General features: G+C 46.5%; 1 protein-coding gene across 1 annotated transcript in view; it reads left to right on the top strand.

Annotated features, from left to right (window-relative positions):
* Positions 1 to 15,173, top strand: part of LOC139929921 (semaphorin-3F) — a 58,592-nt gene extending 43,419 nt beyond the window's left edge. Inside the window, exons 8-19 of the mRNA XM_078283438.1 lie at positions 94 to 213; positions 504 to 643; positions 2,042 to 2,156; positions 6,821 to 6,890; positions 7,033 to 7,177; positions 7,428 to 7,650; positions 8,929 to 9,017; positions 9,295 to 9,336; positions 9,980 to 10,136; positions 10,560 to 10,643; positions 10,992 to 11,125; positions 12,065 to 15,173. Of these exons, the coding sequence (XP_078139564.1) occupies positions 94 to 213; positions 504 to 643; positions 2,042 to 2,156; positions 6,821 to 6,890; positions 7,033 to 7,177; positions 7,428 to 7,650; positions 8,929 to 9,017; positions 9,295 to 9,336; positions 9,980 to 10,136; positions 10,560 to 10,643; positions 10,992 to 11,125; positions 12,065 to 12,520 (1,775 nt within the window). The 3' untranslated portion in view covers positions 12,521 to 15,173. The remainder of the gene's footprint in view (positions 1 to 93; positions 214 to 503; positions 644 to 2,041; positions 2,157 to 6,820; positions 6,891 to 7,032; positions 7,178 to 7,427; positions 7,651 to 8,928; positions 9,018 to 9,294; positions 9,337 to 9,979; positions 10,137 to 10,559; positions 10,644 to 10,991; positions 11,126 to 12,064) is intronic.
* The last annotated feature ends 1,439 nt before the right edge of the window (positions 15,174 to 16,612 follow it).

Raw genomic sequence — 16,612 nt, 5'->3', positions numbered from 1 at the left:
TTGTGCCAAGGGTGGTGCTGGAATAATGTCAGAGTCCAAGAATTTCACTAAACTGGACTGCTCTCTCTCTCTCTCTCTCTCTCTCCCCCTCAGATGGCGAGCTCTACGCTGGTGTCTACGTTGACTTTATGGGAACAGATTCTGCCATTTTCCGCACTCTGGGGACAAAGACTGCCATGCGAACAGACCAGTACAACTCCAGATGGTTGAATGGTAAATGTCCTGTTTAGCGCCCGAGTGATACATGCAGGGCTTTTATCCAATTTACACAGCCTTCCCGCACATCTTGTGCATATATGATCCAAACAGGGTTCCAAATGTATAGCTGAAATGTAAAGATACTAGACCCTATGTATGTGTTTGCATATGCTTCTAATCCCTCAACGAATGATCTTGATAAACAGGAAATGCTGAGAGTTTATAAAGGACTCCAGCCAGATGTTTGAGATCTTTTCGCATATCCTTTCTCTGTCTAATCATCTCACCCGCTCTTCTCCCCCCAGACCCCGCTTTCATCCACGTACACCTCATCCCTGACAGCGCGGAGAGAAATGATGACAAGCTGTACTTCTTCTTCCGGGAGAAGTCCTCCGAGATGGGTCAGAGTCCTGTGACCCAGTCGCGCATAGGACGCATCTGCCTGGTGTGTACCCAGTCAGAGCTGTGTGTGTGTGTGTGTGTGTGTGTGTGTGTGTGTGTGTGTGTGTGTGTGTGTTCTGGAGTGTAAACATAATAAAAAGAAAGCCTAAATCAATATGAAAAAATCGGCTGGAGTCTCCTAAGGTGAATCACCCGCTGTGTTTGAATGTTTCTGGGTGCAGAAGGAGTATTTGGCCAACACTGACGTGCTGGAATCCACATGTGTCTTTAACCTTCCTGCCCACAATACATCCCTCTGTCTGTGAGATTGCCCTCTGACCTCTGACCCCGTGATCTTCTGACCTCTTCTCCCTGGTAGTCTTAAAACTCATAAGGCTTTTAATGTAAGGAGCAGCGTAAAAGCCGCTGCCTTTAAACCAGCTCTGCTTTTAGAGTCCTTCCCAGTTAAACTAGACTTCCATCACAAAAGCCTCTGTGCCCTTCTTCTCTAGAAACCCAAATTGAGCTGAGCAACAAAAACAAACAGCGGCAACTGTGCTTGTCTCTGGAGGGTAAACTTGGAGCTGGTGCCGCATCTTTCTGAGCTCTCTGAGTATAATGTTTATACAGTGTGTATGTGTGTTTGCTTGTGCGCATTATAGAGCGGGTATGCATGCGTGTGAGTGAGCCAATGTGGCGTTCGTGTGCTCGTGTGTGCCTCAGCTGTTCGCCGTTGTATTTATTTGAGGGGGTCAGGCGCTGACCCCGCACACAAACACTCATCCCCCTCTCAGTGGGCTCTGCCCCGGCCTCCGGAGACCCGCTCCTGTCATTCTTACTTCCCCGCACATCTGGATGCTCTTACTGCCATTCTCTCCACTGGCCTTCCACCCCGCGCACCACCAAAAATATACTCACCCGTACACTGTAATTACACTGGAAATTATGAAAACATTTCAACTCCCAAAATGGGATTCATCAAAAGTGCATGGAGAATGTAGAATGTGAAGCATTTACAGCCCCGGGACCACCCTTTAGGGTATTAAAATGATATATTTATTCCACACTACTTGCCACAGCAATATTTCCCCAAATATACGGCCCGATAATGTGATTTCCCCATCAAAGTGCGACATTCAGGCAGGATGAGTGCTGGTTGTGGAGGAGGACTCTAAATCACATATTATCTACTGGTCTCAGCTCTCTCTTACTGGGATGGAATCTGGCCTCGCTCCACCACAGATGGAAGAGTCTAAATAGGAGGAGACAGTGTTTACCGTCTCATCCCCCCCCCCCCCCCCCCCCCCCCCCCCACGCGTTCCCCGGCTCTGCAAACCGGGATCCAATATGTACAGTGTGTGTGGGAGGCTCCACCTGGGTTTGTTTTTGGTGGGAGGACAGAGGAGGATGTGAGTGTGAGTGCATGATGGATAAAGTGTTCTGTGCCCCCCCCCCCATGCAGAACGACGATGGAGGCCACTGCTGTCTGGTCAACAAGTGGAGCACCTTCCTGAAGGCCAGGCTCATCTGCTCGGTGCCGGGGGCCGACGGCATGGAGACGCACTTTGACGAGCTCCGTGAGTCAAACCTTACACCTCCAAACCGAGAACACACTGTCTATTTTAGGTGTGGTAATCTAAGGTCATTTCATTTAAGGAATGAGGAGGCGGAGGAGTGCTTGGGCCATGTCTATGAGGTTTTGCTGTTGGAGCTCTATTCCAAAATAATATATAGGTCTATCTGTTTTGGGAAAAAACATTGCCTGAAGTTTATCGCTCAATATTTCTAAAATATTGAGAATCCATTCTGTAAATGTATTTTGTCTGCCAAGAACTTTTGTTACCCAGTACTCTTTAAAAAAAATCCATTATTTATGCAATTAATCATTTTATGACAGAAGGTGTCACTTTTTTCAAATGATGGCAAAAAGACCAGCGAAAGATGATGTGACGACTTATTCAGACATATTGGTTTTCAGGTTCCTGTCATGTATAATCACATCTACAATATTAAATGGGAGAGCAGTCTACTGTAGGGTCTGTTTCTACAGCAGTCTATACTACCAACTGCCAAGAGTGTACTTATGCGCACACACACACACATACTCAAACCAGAAACCAGCCCTTGGCCCATATGGCAGCCTACCTCCCCCGTCCCACTCCCACCTCCCAGCCCTCGTATGGCCCATACGGCATACTGTAATGGGAATCACACACATACTCCCAGCACTGTAGTTGTCATTTTCTCTCAAGACGTCTCAAACAAAAGGCTCCATTCTCTTGGATGTGAAGTGTAAGGTGTCCTTCCTCCCTTTTCCCCCCCAAACAGAGTGGATGTGAGGGGCAGGCCTTGTGGCGAGCAGATCAGATCGCCCAGCAGGAATGTCAAGACTGTTACCATCTCCAGGGGAAGCTCCTTCTCTTTCTGTCTCACTGGTTTTAAAATAGAACCACAGAGTGATAAGGGGTCTGATGCGTGAGGCTACGGTTGCTCTCGACCTCACCTCAAGAATGAAAAGTGCCATGCCTGCTCGGTCCGATGATGGCTCTTTGTCGTTTTATCTCGCTGACGCATTCCTCGCTTTCATCTCAACGTGCGCCAAGTTGTAAAAGCCCCATTTTTGTTTTCACAGTCGACATTTATTTCGGCCCTAATAGAGTGACTGTAAAAGCGACGGGTGATTAATTCTGCATATGCGCGAACGCGGCGCGCACTTGAAAGCGCTGCGGCCTTCTCGCTCATTGGCGGTGTGTTACAGCCACTTCACCTAAATGACGTGAAGGGGCTCCGGAGTGGGAATGGGCTCACTTTGCCACTCCAAATGAGTTTTCTGTCTTTATAGGTCGGGTCACTGTTGACACAGGCGTGCTGCGCGGAGCGGGTGCATGAGAGGGCTGGAGAGTTGTCGGTGGCTGGCGCACGCTATTCAGGATATTGCTTGAATAAAGCTGTAAATGTGTAGTGGAACAGGCTGCTGAATGAACAAGGACAGGCATCACAGGGTTAGACATGCCCATAGTGAAGCAGAGACAGACTGAAAGACAGGCATGTCAGTTGGCACAGCGGCCATCCCTGCCAAGTGCTCCTAGAGGGGGCAGTAAATTGGATGTGACTGAGTTTCATGCTAATAGCCTCAATTTTACTGTCTGGTTTGAGTGTTTATAAAACTGCCTTGCTTGAGACTCGGTCTTTACAGAGGAAAATAGAGATTTGGGGATTTCACAAGGGCAAGTGGGTCATTAACTGCACTGAATGCAGGTCGTTGAGGTCTACATACATACTAAGGCATGTAGTAAAGAGGCAGTGTAGATGCATTGCGTTGCACTGTTGAAATTCGCATCAAGCCAAGACTAGTTTGAAGAGTTCAGCTAAGCCTGCTCGAGTGAAGAGAGAGAAGGTTCTTGCATTCGCACCCTCTTTTTAAGAGTTTTAATAAAAGGATGTTAAGTCATTACTGAGGAGTTTGATGGAATGTCCAGACCAGCTGTTTTCCTGGTGTGGCAGTCTGCTATGGGAAGGCATTATAGTAAGGCACGCCTGAGACCCAGGGAGTTTTTACAGTTGGAACGTGTAAAAGTTTTGGCTCTACCTGACAACTTGCACCTAAATGACCCGCAGTGATTTGAAACACACGACTCAAGAGGCCCCCATCAAGCCTCACGAGCGCTCTTGTGTTGTTATTTAAAAAAAACGCACACACATACACACACGGAAAAGAAGCTGCCCTGCTTTAGAGGAGGAATGCTTTCAGCTTTAGACAAGCATCTGATCAATATCCCGGCATTGCTATCTTGCAGTCGGAGAGATGAAAGTGGTAGAGAGAGGGAGAAAAAAGAAAGTGGAGTGGGAAAGAGAGACACTTAAGAGGTACAAAGAAAAGATATCTAAAAAAAAAAAAAAACAAAGGTTGAGATCAAGCAGAAAATGAATACAGTTTTGTGAGGAAATGGGAAATGTGGAGGCTGAGATTTTATTGCCATTCAAACGTAGGAAGGAGAAAGGGCAGTTGTGGAACCTGGATCCGTTCCTAGCTCTTATTAACATGCGAGTGCAGAGATCCCCCGGAGCTACGTCTTGTCAGAATAGCTTTTATTGCAAATCAAGTAGCCGTTTTCCTTTTTTTCACGAAGCCTTGATCTGTTTTTAGCGACAGGCTGCTGTGCATATGAGCGCCATTCATGATAGCTCTATCTTCGCCTCTTGTGTGCCTGCGTGTGTGTGTGTCTGTGTGTGTGCGTGCAGATCACTCATTTCTGCAGGACAACAGCTGGGTGTCATGACAAGCATCATCTGTTGTGCGACACCCATGACAGCCCGGTCTTGCTGTGTTCATGCTAACCCATGACCGTTCCACCGCTCCGGCTGGAGCAGCTGTGCCGGGCCAAAGGAGGATGGCAGGATGGTGTGTGTGTGTGTGTGTGTGTGTGTGTGCGTGTATGGGTGTGACTTTGGGGAATCTGCTGAGAAATAAGGAGCATGTGCCTGCTATCTCTCAGCTATCTCTCAGCTCTATCCCTTGCTCCAGGAATGAGCTCACAGCTACAGACGATCCCCGGAGAAAGGCTTGACTGACTGCCAGAGCGCACTGCACAGACACACACTCACTAATATGCAGAGGACCCGAACCCAGCAGGACTCGCTTTAGACTCTGGGACAATGCTCACCCCCTCCTCTCATCATTCTATCTGCATAGCAGCCTGACAGCTAATTTCTCATGCTGGTCTATATGGGGCTGCTAGTGCATAAATCTGAATTGGTATACTTTTTTTCTTTTTTTTTTCGACATCTGATCAGCGCCCATGCTGTTTCCTTACTTTTCAAGCTTGAATAGTCTCTTTTTTTTCTCCTCCGGTCTCTTCTTACTCGCTGACTTTCTCATCAATAGCGTCTTCGCTCTGCGGCCATTTCCCTGTACACAACTAGGTTGGCCCCTCATTCTCTGTTTCGTGCCGGAGGGCCTTGTCCTATTGTAGGAAGTGAATGTGCCTCCTGGGACTAGTATTTAGGTCAGGTACAGAGCAGGAGAGAGACTTATCACCCACCGCATGTTTAGCTCCTCTTTATTTGTTGCTGTGGACCTTTCTCCGCTATCACCGAAGGGATCGTCTAAATCAGGCGATGTTCAACGTCAGAGTCCTGTAGGACAAACCATGTGAGCGTTCGTGATTTAGGGAGCTCCAAAATTGGCTTGAGAACATATGATCCGGTCCTCCTTTGGGAGAGAAGAGATATTTCCTTTCCTTCCAAGTGCAAGACATGAACTATGGACGCAGGAAGAGGAGAATCCCTGCACATCACGTTTAAATCATCTGTCTCCTAAAAAGAAGTCTCATGTGGCGCAGCAATCATGTTGTCCTGCTCCAGTCTAGACTCTGCAAGACCAGACTCTGCCGAATGTTTGATTTCACAGCTCTACTGTAAAATCTCATGGCTGCTGCTTGAGATGGATTGCTTTATACCAGCCCACATATTGTGTTAACTTTTGAGCGGCCGCGGATCAGGAATGAATATTTATGCTTCTGTTTAAGACGGTTTGGACACTTTGTAAAAGGAGTGATACAGTGAAGCCTCTGTATGTTTCATTCTGATGTCCTATCAACCAGTCAGTGAAGCCTTCACCTTACTTGTCCTTCCCGAGGCCATGGTCCAGTGTTTCCTCTTGCACAGGGCAGACTGCTGTGGGTTTACACCTACTGTTTCCGTCAGCAGGATATGGGAATGGCTGGAGGGCGGTCTAGAAGGAAGGGACTCACCTCATTCTCATCCTCTCCTCGTTTTATCTAACAAGTTTTTCCTCTTATCGGCTCTGCTAGACTGCTGGCTAATGTGCCACTTCCTTCTAGCTCTTCCATGAACTATAGCGTGACAGAGCTCAGGACAGCCGGACAGCCACATTCACTCAAACACTTAATAAGCAACACAAAGCTTGTCATAGCAATTTTTATTATTTAGATGCAAGTATAGATCTCAGAGACCCGCATAGTGGCATAAAGACACAAAGACAAGAGAAGGGCCGTTCCCTGCCTCGCTCATCTTGTTACTGATGAAAGTTCAGCTTTTTTTTGTTAGTGCGTCAACCCCTCTGATAAGGTGCAGCCTAAAGGTCTCGGCGCCTAAGTAAGGCTGGATTGACTGGGAGCTGTGTAAATATTAGTGATGAGGCGTGTTTGTGCTGCGGAGCGTGATGTTTCCTCAGCCTGTTCTCTTTGCACTAATGTGATTCCTCTCTTTTCTCTTTCAGGAGATGTTTACATACAGCCAACACAGGACACTAAAAACCCTGTTATATATGGAGTTTTTTCCGTCTCTGGGTCAGTAACTGTCACAGCACTATATGCACAATACCAACAATAGCATCTGTGTTAAGATAAATTGTCTAAGTTGGATAAATAAAGCAGTTGTAATTATTTTGTGAGATATTTTCCTGACCCTTCCTCTTTTCCCACTGCATAGCTCCGTCTTCAAAGGCTCAGCGGTTTGCGTCTACTCCATGGCCGACATCCGCATGGTCTTCAACGGGCCCTTCGCCCACAAGGAGGGTCCCAATTACCAGTGGGTGGCCTACACCGGGAAGATCCCCTACCCTCGACCCGGGACGGTGAGCCTCACCCCACACTGACCCCGCACACATGAATCCCACAGCAAGCTGGCATAACAGATACTTCTCTCCGCCGACTTAGGCCTCAAATAGAAACCATCTGACCGAGACGCAAGCATCAGCATAACCAAAACACAGAATGTTACAGCGGGACAGGCCGTCCACTCTTCTTTGTCCCTGGGATTACTTGCGCTCTGTTCTGCGGGTGTCACCTGTGCTTATGATGTTAATGCTTCTTGTTCTCTCTCAGTGCCCTGGGGGAACGTTCACCCCCAACATGAAGTCCACCAAGGACTACCCAGACGAAGTCATTAACTTCATGAGGAATCACCCTGCCATGTACAACGCCGTGTACCCGGTGCACAAGCGCCCCCTGGTGGTCCGGACCAACGTGGACTATGAGTTCACCACCATCACGGTGGACCAAGTGACAGCTGCAGATGGCAACTATGAAGTGCTTTTCCTGGGAACCGGTGAGTGTCTTGTGGATTTTGAACTGTATTAGACCACCTGTAAATTTGTTAGGAGTCAAGGGAGGACAAGAACTAAACCTTGAGCTTCAGGTCATGACCCCCACCTTCATTGATGATTTTTAGCAGACTTGGGTGTTTACATGTATACATGAAGTCGGAGTGTACTCATGAACCCTTTGATTAGAGTCAGGATGGTGAATGACAGTGTCTGTGGAAAATTAGATGATGGAGGGAATCCCCAACCCCCGCCCCCGCCCCCCCCCCCCCCCCCACCCCCACTGCCACCACAAGCGGAGGGCCTCCCTCATCATTTATCATTACGGAAAGAAAAGAATTTGCGCCCTTTGTGCTCGAGTGGAAATTTAACCAATCAAAGGGATTGCACCTCGCTCCGCTCGCTTGAAGTAAACATAGGGAAGTTTTGTACCTGCGGGGCAGGGGGTGGATCAGCGGTGGGGAGGGCAGAAAAGAGGGAGAGAAAAGAAAAGGAGAGGTAAGAAGAGGGGGGAGGGGGGAGATACAGTTAGGTTATCCATCACCTTAATCTTGCCCACTGGTGTAAGACAGATTATCTGTTTGTCTCCATGCTTTGAACCTTTAATAAGCACCTAGAATGACATGCGTCCCCCTCGCAGCACGCAGCCCTTACATGCGGCACGTGATGGCTTTTAACTGGCTTCTTTGTTCATCTTGGGTTCGGGGGTTGGGGGAGGTGAGGTGGGGTAGGGAGGGGGGGGGACTAATGGGTTTGTGTGCGACGGCGGTCCGCCCCACTGTGCCTCGGAGCCGGAGGAATGTCCCGTCCCTTTCAGCTGCTGTCAGAGGCAAGCATTCAGCCCTGCGCTGGGCCACATTGGACAAGTCATAATAAATCTCAGGTATCCCGCTCACAGGAATGCCTCGCTCTGTACAGAAATCAAACACGCCGCCGGTTAGGGCGCGGCCCAGGGAATACCTGCGGGGGCTCCAGCAGAATGGGTCAAGGCAAGGAAATTGAGGATGATAGCGGAAGGTTTGTCATGGCAGTGACAGTTTGTAGGCTAAGGCGAGTGGAACGGAGCTGTACGTCATTCGGGCAAAGGTTAAGCTGAAGAGATCCACGTGATAGAGGTGCAGGGTACAGTATGGGGCCTGATGATGTGAGGATTAGCCCTTTGCCCTAGGTGGCTGAGAGAAAACAATGAGAACCCTAGGGGCTGATTTGACAGGCAGAGGGGTGTGAGATTGCAGGTGTGGTGTGGCTGACAGGTGTGTGTGTGTGTGTGTTGCGGTCCACAGACAAGGGGACAGTTCAGAAAGTGATCGTTCTGCCCAGAGACGACCTGCAGACGGAGGAGCTGGTCCTGGAGGAGGTGGAGGTGTTCAAGGTGAGCTCTCCTTCTCGCTTATGTCTCCATTACTCTCTCTCTCTTCTGCAACCAGGCTTCAACTCCCACTCCTTTCCCAGTTCCTTCTCTGCTCTCTCACTCCCTCTCTCCCTCTCTCTTGGTTATGTCTCACACCTCCTCTCTCTGTGTTTCTGACATCTCTCGTTCTCTCTCGCCCCATCTCCCTCCTTTTTTTGCTAATGCTTTTATACATGACATTTTCAGCTACTGTAAAGATAACACACGGTACTCACGATAAATCATTTTCTTTTTCAAGGTCCCTACTCCAATTACAACAATGAAGATCTCATCCAAAAGGGTAAGCATGTCTGTGCAACAGATTACCTTATAGGCCTATATATCATTGCCGGGATAAAGAGCAGCAGGGAGGGAATGAAATGAAATAAACGATTTGGAAATGTCACAAGCTACATGTATACAGCTGTGGAACTAATGCTTCCCTTCATAATTCATAGAATGCCTGTAAGTCTGGGAGAGACAATGAACAGAGAAATATGGAAAAGGCATTAAAAGTTTAGTGTTGTCTTTCACCGTGATTAAAATACTTGGCCTCCTCTGCGCGCCATGACATCATTCTACACAGAGTGAGAGAGAGTTACCATTCTACACAAGCCTGCCTGAGAGATGAATTCAAAACAGCTGATCATAAAATTTGAAGGTGCGTTGTGGTGGAACGATGGCAACCTGAGCGTTATAGAGATGAGCTCAACGGCTGCTCTCTCAATAGTCTCCCAAGTGCTCCAGAGCAGGCTGCTGTTTTAGCACATCTAGATTTAACACTTATCTCATTACATCCGTCTGGGTAAATGGACTCTCTCTGCCTTGGCTCAGTGCAGCTGTCCTAAAAAAGAAAAACCTCAGGATGCCCTTATTTCAGCCTAGCCAAAGTGTTGTCGAATGCAACGTTTAACGCCGTTTTCTCTCCTCTTCTCCCCCCACAGCAACAGCTGTATGTGTCATCTGTGGTGGGGCTGACCCAGCTGGCCCTTCACCGGTGCGATGTGTACGGCGAGGCCTGCGCCGACTGCTGCCTGGCCAGAGACCCCTACTGCGCCTGGGACGGCAAGTCCTGCTCCCGCTACTCGGCCTCGCAGAAGAGGTGAGCAGCAGCAACATCACCAGCATGAGCTACACTAACTAAATAACTAACCGACTGACTCGACCGGTTTGTTGAATGACGTTCATGTTCATATGAAATAAATGTGTCAGCTGCCTGGATGGCTGATTGGCTGTATAGGTTATGAAATGGCACACAATGTGTTTTAATGGCATTCTAATATATGTTAATCACAGTACATTCACTATAGTCTTCTGTAGTTAACGTTACACTAATAAATGTGCAGATTCTGTGTAGAGTAACCAGTGAATGAGATAAATGACCTGATAATAGAAGCATAATGGGAAGTTGCTCTATGATTAGACCCATTGAATTTGATCGTTGAATGGCTCTATGTATTGTTGAATGGCTTTGAATGGCTTGCAGTTGCTTTATAATATTTTCTCTCCTTATTCGGCAATACTGGTCTGACCCCTTTAGACGTAGCCGGAGGCAGGATGTCAAGTACGGGAACCCCATCCGCCAGTGCAGAGGCTTCAACTCCAATGGTAAGACATCTCCTCCTCAGTACTTCTCTTGGATTCAGCCCCCTGAATTTTCATTTCTGCTCACATTTGCTTATTAATCACATCTAGCGTAGGCCTTGTTAACGCGCTAGTCGACAGGTTGAGCATAATGACACGTCTCACTGTTGCTGTTCCAAAAGGTTGAAGGCATTCATTGTTATGGGCTGTAATGACTGCATTCTGGCAGCTATACAGCGCTCTGTGGAAACTGCATTGCATGCATCTGAAAAGAACTTTGATTTGCCACGACTGAGATTTTGGACTTAAGGAGCTCATGGTAATGAGTGTTTGGTTGCCATGGAAATCCCTCTCTCCCTGTGCGCCCTGCAGCCAATAAGAACACCCTGGAGATGGTGCAGTATGGGGTGGAGGGGAGCAGCACCTTCCTGGAGTGCCAGGCCCGCTCTCCGCACGCCGTCATCAAATGGCATCTGCAGAGAGACAACAGCGACCGCCGGAAAGAGGTGAGCAGCCAGCTTGTGATGTTTGTCAAAGCACATAATTACATAAGCGTGCTGTATTGTGGAGACGGCGCACTCGAATGCGTGTTTGAAGTTTTTATACAACAAAGACAAATGACTGAACTTCCTGAAAGTAAATGAAGTAGCTCAAACTTTTGCGGCGCTCACTTTCCTGACATGGGTTAATGAGGGATGATTGTTTCTACAGATGAACACGAACAATTCCTTTTTGGATATCCTGGGGGGAGCAGGGGGTGGGGTGGGGGGTGGGGTGGCGGGTGGGGGGCACTAAAGCAGAGGATATGCCCCTCAACATTTCTTTTCACTTTGTTACTTTGTTGTCATGGTGAGACGGAGGTTACGTTTTCTGCAATATGCCCGATTTGAAAAATGAGTCTGGTGTAATTCTTTCCAATTATCTGTTAACACGATTAAGCGACGAAGGCCTGTGATTGAATGATGCCTGTTTTTTTTCCCACCGACCTCCAACTGTCCCCATACCCAGGGGAAGGACACATAAAGGAGAACTGTGAAAACCCCCCTCTTATAATATATAACCCTGAGGCGCTAGTTAAAGTTTTATTGTGAGGCTATGTAGTGTTGCTGCCTCTCTTTTATTGACTATTCTGTTGGATGGTCTCTATTCCCACAGGCAGGGCTGACTTGGCTTTGCCGCTGCCTTGCACATCTGATTCTGAGCATAAAAGCTGTCATCACCTAATCAGAACCCTGGATGGGGATAAAAATGGAAAACACCAGTCACTGTTTGATTAAATGGAATTGATGGTCTCATGTTTTTTTCTCGAGGATATTAGTCATACATGCAGAGGCCATGACAGGGAAGGAATGCACAGGTAGTTACAACACAGGTATCTTATGTGCTGTCTCTCTCTCTCCCTCTCTCTCTCTCTCTCTCCCTGTCTCTCCCTGTCTCTCTCCCAGATGCGTTCTGACGGGCGGGTTTTGAAGACGGAGCAGGGTTTGCTGCTGCGCTCCCTGCAGCCGTCCGACTCCGGCATGTACCAGTGCACGGCCACGGAGAAGAACTTCAAGCACACGCTGGTCAAGCTGCAGCTGGTGGTGCTGTCGGGCCGGGCCGTCAACAACGCGCTGGTGGAGGGCGGCGGGGGGCTGGCGCCGTCCTCTCTCCACACCGGCAGCAGCCAGTGGACCCCCAGCGCGGGCCAGTACAAGGACCTGCTGACCATCCTGAGCCAGCCGGAGATGGGCCTGATCAACCAGTACTGCCAGGACTACTGGCAGCTCGGAGACCCGCTGCTGGGAGCCATCAAGGCCAAAGACCTGAAGGAGCTCAAGGAGCAGAAGAAGCCCCGCAACCGCCGGCATCACGGGGAGGGCGAGGAGGAGGAGGAGAAGCAAGAGGAGGCGGAGACATGAGGAGCCCGTCCCCCTCTTGTCCGGAACGCCCTCGACCACCACGCCCCTCCCCGCCCCCCCATCCCGTGAAAACTGGGAGAGACTCATTGAGAGTAACGACGTGAAAAAAAAGTTCAAACCGGAAAAAAAGCAAACTGAGAAAAAAAGAGGCTTACAAACAAAATCCCACATACATCCCTTCTAACAGTAAGATATATGATACACAGTATTTATTGTAGGTTGTATATAGTATCATTCTGTGGATTTCTTTGTACTTATAGAAAAAAACATGCTCTTTGTGTATAGGTACCTTTGGGGCAAATATTATTGTTATTATTGACGTTGTTAATTTTATTGTTGCTGTTACTGTCATTACAAAAATCTCATCTTTCATCGGTCAACATCGTATGACATTGGCGACGGTTTGGAATGTTAACTGGCATGCAAACTGTTGGGAGCGAGCTGCGAGGAGCTCTGTAGGAGGGGAAATGAATTGTGGATCAGGGCTGATGGGATCTCTCTTGTTTCTTGTTTGCTTCGACTCAAAGCCAGGACCCTTAACTCCTGGACGCTCCAGGAATCCCTGTGACGCAGCTTCCGCATGGTTTCATGTGGACAGAGACTTTTTATTGCGAGGGATCCACAAACGGTCCCAGTTATCTGGGGGAAAAACGTCCCTTCTCCATGGAAACCCAGACGTCCAAATGACTGTTCAAATATCCTCACTGTTGTAATTGGCCCTTTTAACAGGTTATTGGTATCTTGCTCTGATTGGTAATTTCTTCCATTTCCTGGTTGACTCAAGGATTGACTCTAAAATTATGCAACATCTTTGCTACTTGTTTGCTCAAATACTGATTATGAATATGTATATTTGCTTAACAAAAGGATGGAAAAAAGGATTTCAATCTCAATTGTACTTTGAGAAACTTGCAATGTATTTTCCAAATGGCCATGAGCTACAGTTTTCATTGATAAGCTAATGTTGATGGAAAGAGGCAAGCATCGGATCAGTTTTCAAAGAAAAGTTTGAATGAAATATAATGGTTGGGTTCTTTTTCAAATTTAAACATCCCTTTGGACTGAGAGTGAGGTGCAATAAAGGGTTGAGGTTTTGCACAAAGGGCATTATTCTTTAACCTTCAAAGGACTCGGGAAACAAACTGTGGAAGGTAGATATCCAAAACATTGGCCGGGGCCAAACGCGGCGAGCACACGTGGGCAAGGTATATTTCACTTTGGTCAAAAACAAATGGCGATCCAGTTTAAGATGAAAGAGGTGCCCAGGTCAGGCAGCAGTGTTAGCTCTGAGACATCTCTTGTTGTTTCTTGGTGCATTTAGATCCTTTGACGTTCATGTGTGGAAAAAAAATCGCCCATATACACAACAGAGCATTGTAACAATGTTGTGACACTAACCAAAATATTGGGAAGCTGGCTTTTCATTGTGTGCATGAACCTGTATTTGTACTGTAATTCTGATAAGATACTATGTGGTCGTTTTTTCTGTTCTTCATCTCTAGAAGTGTACAGTATGGTCTGAGGGACATACTCAGTGCAGCAAAAGAAACACAAACTGGGAGAAATGCTTTACATAAAGATGCCCTACCTGCAAACATACCCCTGTATAAGACATGGATGCATCTTTATATGGACTTTAATACAGATTTTGTTTAAAGTGTTTAAAGTCACAATGAAACCGCATTTTGAGAGCATCTTGCTTCTGTAATTTGACATGCATCTGGTTGAAACAGGATATTGGGGCGGGACATAATGCAGGGAGTGATCATTCAAAAGTGTAAACCAATGGGATATCAGTTAGGGGGAGAAAGGCAGTTTTATTTCATGGGAGGGGTGGACAGGCGGGATTGTTCAAAAATCTGTGATGGTTTTATTGGTTGGAATTTGTTATGTACGCCTACTGGTACACCATGAAGTAACCACTAAAAATACACCGCTTTCCAGCAAGTAAAAACAATGGGATTTTGATATAAAAATAGAAGAAAATGAATACATTTGTTGGTATTTATTGTTTAATTGGTGTATATTATGACATGGGGAAAAAGTCATTTTCATTTCATTGTGACTGGGCCTTTAACATTGTCTGTATGAGTATGAGTCTTGAGTTTTGGATACATTCTGATTAATCTCTGACACTGGGATTCAGGCTGTATAAAAGTCTGCATAAAAGCCTTTGGGAAGATGCATCCATGTTTCATACAGGGGGATCTACAGTATATCGGTTGCTCAATATGGGATTAGTCTGCATTCCCAGAATCAATCACAACAACTCCTGATTCTCTCTTCCAGCTGAGACCAGGAGTGTTACAGCAAAAAAAATGCGAAGAAGAAAGGTTGTACAATTTGTTGGTATTTTTAAGATGTGTCTTTAGTTTTTGAGTGTTTTCTGTTTGTTTTGTATTTTTTGCATTATCAGTTAAGACTTTCTGAAAAAAGAAAAAAACGAAATGCACAGAGGTGATGTTATTGTAATGACTTGTGTAAATTACTCTCTTCCCTTTCCATTGTTGTTGCCGACTAATAAATTAAAGCTCTATATTTTATAAGAATGGAATGCTCCCCCCCTTCATTGTGATTGGCTTGATACTGGATGTTTTCCATGTTCTGCCCAGAACCTTCTGGATCCTTGGAATAAAGTTGTACCTGTTAAAGAGATATGTACGCACATTTGTATAAAATATACACATGGCATTTCTGTTTGCAATGGGAGAACATTGGAGGAGTTTCTCTGTCTGTCTCTCTGTCTCTCTCTCTCTCTCTTGCTGTCTCTCTCTGTGTCTTTATCACGGAGCATTATGAATATGAATTATGCAAGGTCCTAATCTTTATCATTTAATACAGGTGAGGCCTGATGAGTGCTTAAAGGTGCATTAACTAAGATGTGTCCCATAGCACAAAATCAGGCAAGTGAACACATTTTGTTCTCAAGCCAAAAAAGCAAATCAGTATTATTGTGCATCATGATATATCACCTCTTCACTAGATGTAATTAGTTTGACTTTATTATTTGTGTCACTTACACTGTAAGCTGTGCCAGAGACCTGTCACTGTTGTTGCAATTCCTTGATCACCAACAGAGGTCGATAAAAGTCATAAATGACTTAATGCCCCTTTAAGTGTCTGAAATCCATCTGTGATGTTGTGCAATAAGATTTCTAAGCTGACTGGTACACTTACAAGCCCAAGGCCAGTCATTATCGGGCATTAATGAGGGTATTAATGACTACTCTGCATGTTACTCTGAAATCTTGTGTTGACTAAGATTTTCTGCATGTCCATTTGGGCATTTGTTTTTAATACAACAGACTCTTCTCAAGACCCCCAGTTGGTAGTATTATTTCCATCCTACCATGAATCAGATGGAGTGGGTGATGGGAGCACATGGAGGCCCAGTCTGGCTCCAGCACCCCGGGGGGACAGGCTGTGGTCAGGTCAGGGTAGCGTGCTTTAGTCAGGCCCAACAGGGTTTCTGCACCTCGTAAAAGCCTAGACAGCAGAGCTGACCCCTGATCAGCCCAAGAGTGACTCACATTCTCCCTTAACGATTTAGGTCAAACTGACAGAGAGAGAAAGAGAGAGAGAGAGTGAAAACAGTCATTGAGGAAGAGCACAGGAGTGGTTGAGATGGAGTACAAGAACTTAAGAAGGTGCCCCCACTGGTGCCAGCACTGTGCAGCTCTCAAGGGTTTAAGGCAGGTCCAGCCTTGGATGAAGTCCTGCTGTTGTGCCATTAAAAGGCGGAGGTGTACATACAATAAAAGGTAGGAGGGTTGGAATAACAGGCCTTTAAATACTATGTTCCTTACACTGGTCAGATGAATAGAATACCTTCAGGGGTGGTGTATAGTTGTGTCATCATGTACAGTACACATATCATGTATACAAACCTATACTTCAGCATGAAGATTCACCTAGTATAGAGTGTCATAACAAGAAATTCAAACTGGAATCTGAATATCCAAAAAGGAATAAATGTTTGCTGCACTCTCAGATCGACTTATTCAGATGACTGATCTGCCTTTATTCATAATTTATGTCAGTAAAAACATGATGAGCGAACCTGAAGAAGCAGCGATGCAAAACGTGTCTCGC

This window comes from Centroberyx gerrardi, chromosome 5, assembly GCF_048128805.1.
Source record: "Centroberyx gerrardi isolate f3 chromosome 5, fCenGer3.hap1.cur.20231027, whole genome shotgun sequence".
NCBI lineage: Eukaryota > Metazoa > Chordata > Actinopteri > Beryciformes > Berycidae > Centroberyx > Centroberyx gerrardi.
The sequence above is the reverse complement of the archived record's forward strand: the minus strand, read 5'-3'. Positions and strand labels throughout refer to the sequence as shown.